Source organism: Nanorana parkeri, unplaced genomic scaffold, assembly GCF_000935625.1.
Source record: "Nanorana parkeri isolate BGI_ZX_2015 unplaced genomic scaffold, ASM93562v1 scaffold188, whole genome shotgun sequence".
Taxonomy (NCBI): domain Eukaryota; kingdom Metazoa; phylum Chordata; class Amphibia; order Anura; family Dicroglossidae; genus Nanorana; species Nanorana parkeri.
This window is the reverse complement of record NW_017306456.1, coordinates 1,135,984-1,142,518: the sequence shown is the minus strand read 5'-3', so window position 1 is coordinate 1,142,518 and position 6,535 is coordinate 1,135,984. Positions and strand designations below refer to the sequence as shown.

General features: G+C 50.0%; 1 protein-coding gene across 1 annotated transcript in view; it reads left to right on the top strand.

Annotated features, from left to right (window-relative positions):
- Positions 1–6,535, top strand: part of PLXND1 (plexin D1) — a 101,685-nt gene that overhangs the window by 82,313 nt on the left and 12,837 nt on the right. Inside the window, exons 28-29 of the mRNA XM_018555221.1 lie at positions 4,092–4,248; positions 5,342–5,445. Of these exons, the coding sequence (XP_018410723.1) occupies positions 4,092–4,248; positions 5,342–5,445 (261 nt within the window). The remainder of the gene's footprint in view (positions 1–4,091; positions 4,249–5,341; positions 5,446–6,535) is intronic.

Genomic DNA, 6,535 nt, shown 5'->3' with positions numbered 1-6,535 from the left:
CCGGGGAAGTGGAGTGAATGTAGACAGGAAGATGTAGCAAAGAATGAAAAAAAGGTGAAAACAAGAAACTTATTTAAGAAATGGCAGCTGTTTATGAAACTTTAAATTAATAAAATCAGTAAATAAGTATTTGTTGCGGGTTGTGGGAAGGACTTGTGTAAATATTTTGGTGGTAAAAGACGGCAAATCATCTTCGTTTGGCACAGAACAATAATAATAATAAATATAATAAAATGTTTCATCTCCGAAGACAATTTCAGCCCAGCCGGATACATATGTTGTCCGTGTAATATAAATACGGAGAATTACATTCATATATAATATGTAACATATGCTGCTCGGCATGCACACTGTGACTCGGGTGTGGTCCGGGAGCGGGGCCCAGCGAACAGTATAAATAGAGTTCTGTTTTGTGGCATTTTTTTTTTTTTAAGGATTTGATCCCAATTTAATTTGCCGAATTAGATCACAAAGCGTTTAAGATTTCTTTATTTTTAATCCGTTTGAAACTTTGAAAAACCGAGAGGGTGAAAAAAACTACAAAGTGTATTGTGGATCTGACACGCCGCAGTCTGGTTGTCAGATGTTCCGAAGAGAACAATGACGGGGTGACGCTTGGGGTTTTGGAACAATGGCGCAGTGACAGTTGGGGGTCATTTACACCAGCAGCTGGGCATCATGTTGCCTGCACCATTTCTGGCAGCGTCCAGCGGCAAGGTGTGTTGGGTTGCCATTCAGTGTCTCCAGTGCACCCCTGTGTCCTCCACTGCTACCCTGTGCTCCCCAGTGTCTCCTGTGCTCCCAGTGTCTCCACTGCTCCCCTGTGCACCCAGTGTCTCCTCTGCTCCCCTGTGCTCCCAATGTCTCCACTGCTCCCCAGTGTCTCCTCCCCTCCCCCTGTGTTCCCCAGTGTCTGCACTGCTCCCCTGTGCACCCCAGTGTCTCCACTGCTCCCCTGTGCACCCAGTGTCTCCTCTGCTCCCCTGTGTTCCCCAGTGTCTGAACTGCTCCCCTGTGCACCCCAGTGTCTCCACTGCTCCCCTCGGCACGCCAGTGTCTCCACTGCTCCTCTTTGCACCCCATTGTCTCCACTGCTCCCCTCTGCACCCCATTGTCTCCACTGCTCCCCTCTGCACCCCATTGTGTCCACAGCTCCCCTCTGCACCCCATTGTCTCCACTGCTCCCCTCTGCACCCCATTGTCTCCACTGCTTTCCTGCACAACCCCAGTGTATCCACTGCTCGTCTATGCACCCTAGTGTCTCCATGTGTGCACCGGTATCTCCACTGCTCCCTTGTACAACCCCCGTGTCCCCACACTGCTCCCCTGCACAACCCTAGTGTCCCCTCTGCTCCCCTGCACAACCCTAGTGTCCCCCGCTGCTCCCATGCACAACCCTAGTGTCTCCACTGCACTCCTGTGAACCTCAGTGTCTCCACTGCTCGCCTAGGCACCCTAGTGTCTCCAGGTGTGCCCTGGTGTCTCCAGTGTGCTCCGGTGCACCCCAGTGTCTACATTGCATGGCTGTGAACCCCAGTGTTTCCACTAGTCCCCTGTGCACCCTAGTATCTTCATGTGTGCCCTGGTGTCTCCAGTGTGCTCCGGTACATGCCATAGTCTCCCCTGCACACCCCAGTGTCTCCAGTACACCTCGGCGTGCCCCGTGTCTGCAAATTTGCCCCATTCCTCTCCCCCCCCCTCTGACCCCAATGTCAACCCCGGCCCATGACAACACATCAATCATTCTGGACGCCAGTCCCCCCGTAACCCCTCCCCTCCGGTGACCCTGTGTGATGCCAGGGGTGATGGTGTCTGGCAGAAGTCCTGCCTGGGCTCCTTTGCTATCTAATGGCGGCCATTCATATCACATAATAATCCGATTATCTCATTAACGTCGGATCACACGTGAGACTAAACAAACCGAGCCCAAAACATATCAACCCAGCGAGGGGCTGACTCCTTCCTCAAAGGGAAGCACCGCTGCCAAATAATGAACCTGTACTGGGAGGATGCGGGGACGGCATTGCCGACCTCTCCTTATGGAAATGTTATAAAAGGAGATGTTTGCCTTCTGAAGGATTTCAGAGCTGCTTGACCGTAGGGAGGGTGACAACGCGTTTTGAAGTCTGCAGGTCTACCGCCTGCGTCACCGCCCCACCTTCTTTTTAACATGCCCATGTACCTCCTTACCACTGCCTATCAGCTTACAGAGCAGCAAGCCCCCCTATTTGTCTTCCTGTTTGTCCTTCTGCCTGCTGACAACCTAAATACTGTCTCTTGATGTCTTTCACTTCAGCATAGACAGCCAATTAGAAAGCAGTAGTGCAGTTATTGCTGAATCTAGCCAAGAGACAACTTGCTACGTAAGTTGTTACTAGAAACTGATGCAAGTAAGCTGCTTATATCCCCTGTGTGTCCCTCCTTCTGCCTGATGTCAACCTAAACACTGTACTTTCTTATGCTTGGCTTTCTCTTTAGCGGTTCACCAGAGATTGACCTTCATAAAGCAGTAGTGGAGTTATTGCTGAATGTAGACAAGAGACTACTTGCAAGCTATGTTGTCTCTTGAAATAGATGCAAGTCAGCTGCTTATATGCCCTGTGTGTCCACTCCTTACTTCTGCCTGTTGTCAACTTAAATGCTGCCTCATGCATGGCTTTCTCTATAGCAGCTCAGCCAGATTGAGAGCAGTAGTTGAGTTCTTGCTCAGTTCTTGCTTGGAATATGTAGTCAAGAGACAACTTGGTTTCACAGGAAGCACGGCCAAGTGCTTGCTGGAGAAGAGGAAAGCCCACGCTGATAACCAAATACTGTCTCTTGATTGGCTTTCTCTCCAGCCGTTCAGCAGAGACAGCCAACCAGAAAGCAGTATGGATGAGTAATTGCTGCATGTAGCCAAGAGACAACTTACAAGCTACGTTGTGTCTTGAAACAGATGCAAGTCAGCCGCTTATATCCCTTTGTGTGCCCTCCATCTGGTGACACCCTAAATACTGATTTTCGGCTGAGCAATTCATCAGAGGCAGCCGATCAGAAAGCGGTAGGAGAGTTCCTGCTCTGTGGAATATGTAGTCAAGATATGACTTGCTTCGACAGAAAGCCAATTGCTTGCCAGACATGTGCGATTCGTTTCGTTACGAACCGAAATTCGTACGAATTTTCCTGAAATTCGTAAATTCGGAAGCATCCGAAATCCGAATTGCAGTTTCCGAATTATATCCGAAATACGAAATTCTGTTAACGAATTTCGGATCCGAATTTCTTTGAAACGGGAACTAATATTACCCCTGTAAATGAGGTTGAACAACATGACAAGATTTTTTTTTTAATCCGAAATACGGATCCGCTGCTGCTGAGAGTTGCATTACAATACACAGGCAGGAAATACGAAATTCCGTTGACGGAATTTCGTTCCGTTACGGACATTCGTTATATATTGAAGTTAAAAAGCAAAGTACATTTGTATTGGAGTTGATGGTAGTTTTTTTTTAATACGAAGTTCGGATACGGAATCCGTTAACGGAGTTCGTATTTCGTTTGACCAATCAGAGGTTCTCTTCTGCTGCTGAGAGTTGCATTACAATACACAGGCAGGAAATACGAAATTCCGTTGACGTATTTTCGTTCCGTTACGAACATTCGTAACGGAACAAAGTACAATTATATTGGAGTTGATGGTAGTTTTTTTTTTATCCGAAATACGAAATTCGGATCCGGAATCCGTTAACGTAATTCGTATTTCGGATAAAAAAACAACCACCACATCGACTCCAATATTAACAAAGGTATTAACTTCATCATAACGAATGTTCGTAAAGTTACGAAAATGTGCCGAAACTAACGAAAATTCGTATTTCGTACGAATCCGAATTGAGTTTCGGACACGAAATACGAAATAACGGATATTCCGAAACGGAACGAATTTTTTGACGGCGCACAAGTCTATTGCTTGCTGGAGAGAAAAAAAAAGAGAGCCCTTAAAAAATGCCCAATCTGGGCAGAATTCCTGTTTTGTGTCGTGCTTTCTCTGTCCGGTTTAGACGTTCCGTGTGTCGGCGAGGCTAACCCTCTCTCACGTCCTCTCTTGGCAGTTCCTCAACGTGTCCTTCCAGGGCTGCGGCATGGACTCGCTGAGCGTGCGCGCGTTGGACACGGACACCATCAGCCAGTGCAAGGAGAAGATTCTGGAGGCTTTCTGCAAGAACCTGCCCTTTTCACAGTGGCCTCTGGTGGAGGACGTGGATTTGGGTAAGTGCCACTGCCCCGCCCCCCACGCAGCCTTAACCTGAAAGGACCGCTTACATGAAAAGATTGTCCAATGTGGACATCGGCAGACTCCACCACCAGCTCTGCAATCTCTAATGTTGGCCATACACAAAGCAATTTCATTAGTCAACCCCGAGCAACTTTTGGAATGGAACTCAACTTTTTGGGGGCCATTCACGAAGGAGCCAAAGGATCCAGCCGGAGCTTCAGCTGATCCTTCGGCTCCCTTCGACCGCTGGACCCCTTCGGCTCAGTCGAATTGAAGGGCTGCTGTACGGGTTATTCACAATAGCCCGTACAGCTCCCGAAGGCGGCCGAGCGGCTCTGTGACGTGCTAGAAGACTCTAGCCGGTGCCGGCCAACAGGAAACAGTTGGGCGGAGCTAGCTGTCCCACTAGCTCCGCCCAATTGTTTTGTGTTTTTTTTAATCTTTATTATTTATTTTTACAATATTTTTTTTACTATTTTATATTCAGCTCGGTACCACGGAGGTACCAAGCAGAATAGCCGAGCTGAATGCTGCTCGACGGCACTCGGCTATTCACTCACTGCCGATCGGCCCCTATGAGAATATACGAGAATAGGAGCGAACGGCAGCGAGTGAGCTGCCGGAGTTTCTGCTCGGCCAATCCAGATGTTGGATCGGCTGAGTCGTAGTCCTTCTGCAGTTCGGCCGAACATGAGCATGTTCTCCTTTTAAGGGAATTAGTGACCTGACACATTGGGGGGCGGTGGCGTTCACGGCTGCAGTTGGGTTGATAAGCTTCCCGGAACCTTCGCTGGGCCTAAAGCAGGGGTAGCAAACCTCAGGCCCTCCAGCTGAGGTGAAACTACAAATCCCATGATGCATCTCTCTCCAGGAGTCATGCCTGTGGCTGTGAGAATCTTGCAATGCCTCATGGGATTTGTAGTTCCACCACAGCTGGAGGGCCAGAGGTTTGCTACCCCTGGTTTAGACATACTGAGGGTGGCCACACACGGCGCCGTCAATGCCGATCCTTGCAGGCGCGGTGATGAACGCCGATGAGCGGCTCCCTGTACGGCGGTTTACGTTTTGCCTCTTCTTCCTCCGCAGAATGGTTCGCCTCCAGTTCCCAGAGCTTCATCCTCCGAGATCTCGATGACACGTCGCTTATGGAGGACGGAAGGAAGAAGCTGAACACGGTGTCGCATTATAAGGTACCGGAAATGCGGGTCCCTTGGGGCCCCTTTACACCTTTGCCTGTGTTCATTCACTCGGGTGACGCATGTGTTCTTGTGCATTGGGGTACAGCGCTATTTTATAGCGGGGCACATTTTTGCCTTGTAGCGTGTCATAGTAAAGACGCGTCCAGGTCTGCTGAGTGTGCACATTGGGCGGCATTCAGAATGAATGGCATTGCCTATGTAGTGTGCGCTATGCTGCGTTGCTGTAACAAGTTGTAAAATGCGTTGCTGCAATGCAAAGGTCTACAGGTTGCCTCAGTGTTCCCCACCTAGGGCTGGGGGGAGGGGCAGCTAATGTTAGCAAAGTGATTTCATGTTGAGGGGGGCACCATGTGGCAAGTTGCCCCCTCTTTATCACATGCGTGCCCTGCCTTTCATTTTCCACCTCCGCTGTTCACAATTGGCGCACGGAGATCGCACAGCAGGAAGGTCCCATGATGTCACTGCGCACTTCCAGGTCCACTTAAAACCTGATTGGTGGAGCCGGATCTGCGCAGTGATGCTGAGACAACTGGTGGTGGTGGCGGCTAGAAGTGGGACTCCAGCTGCAGTTGACGATCGGGCGCGCTCACTGACTCATGTGCAGTTTGGCACCTTCGGCCTGGATGACCACCTCCTGGCACCGTCCACTCTATGAGCACTGCCGCTGTCCCTGATTCTCGGCGTGCGGTCGGGGAATTTGCGAGTCGGCAGGCTGCCGCCAGCTGAAGCCGCGGTGGTGGCGCATGTTCCTCGTACAGCCCCGTGTGTATTTTTAGACGTCTATAATGGAAAAAACTTTCTATTAATAGCTGACGTTCCGAGTTTTCTAAACATTCAAAGATTTCATAGTCTAAACCAGGGGTGGGCAAACTCCGCCCCTCCAGCTGTGGTGAAACTACAAATCCAATCATGCATCTGCCCCTGGGAGTCATGCCTGGGGCTGTCAGTCTTGCAATGCCTAATGGGACTTGTAGTTCTACATCAGCTGGAGGTTGCTTCTAATGCATTGCACTACGCTCCTGCCCTGGCAGCAGGGGCGTCCCGAGGCTGGGGGACACACGGGGCGGGAGACGGGGGGTGA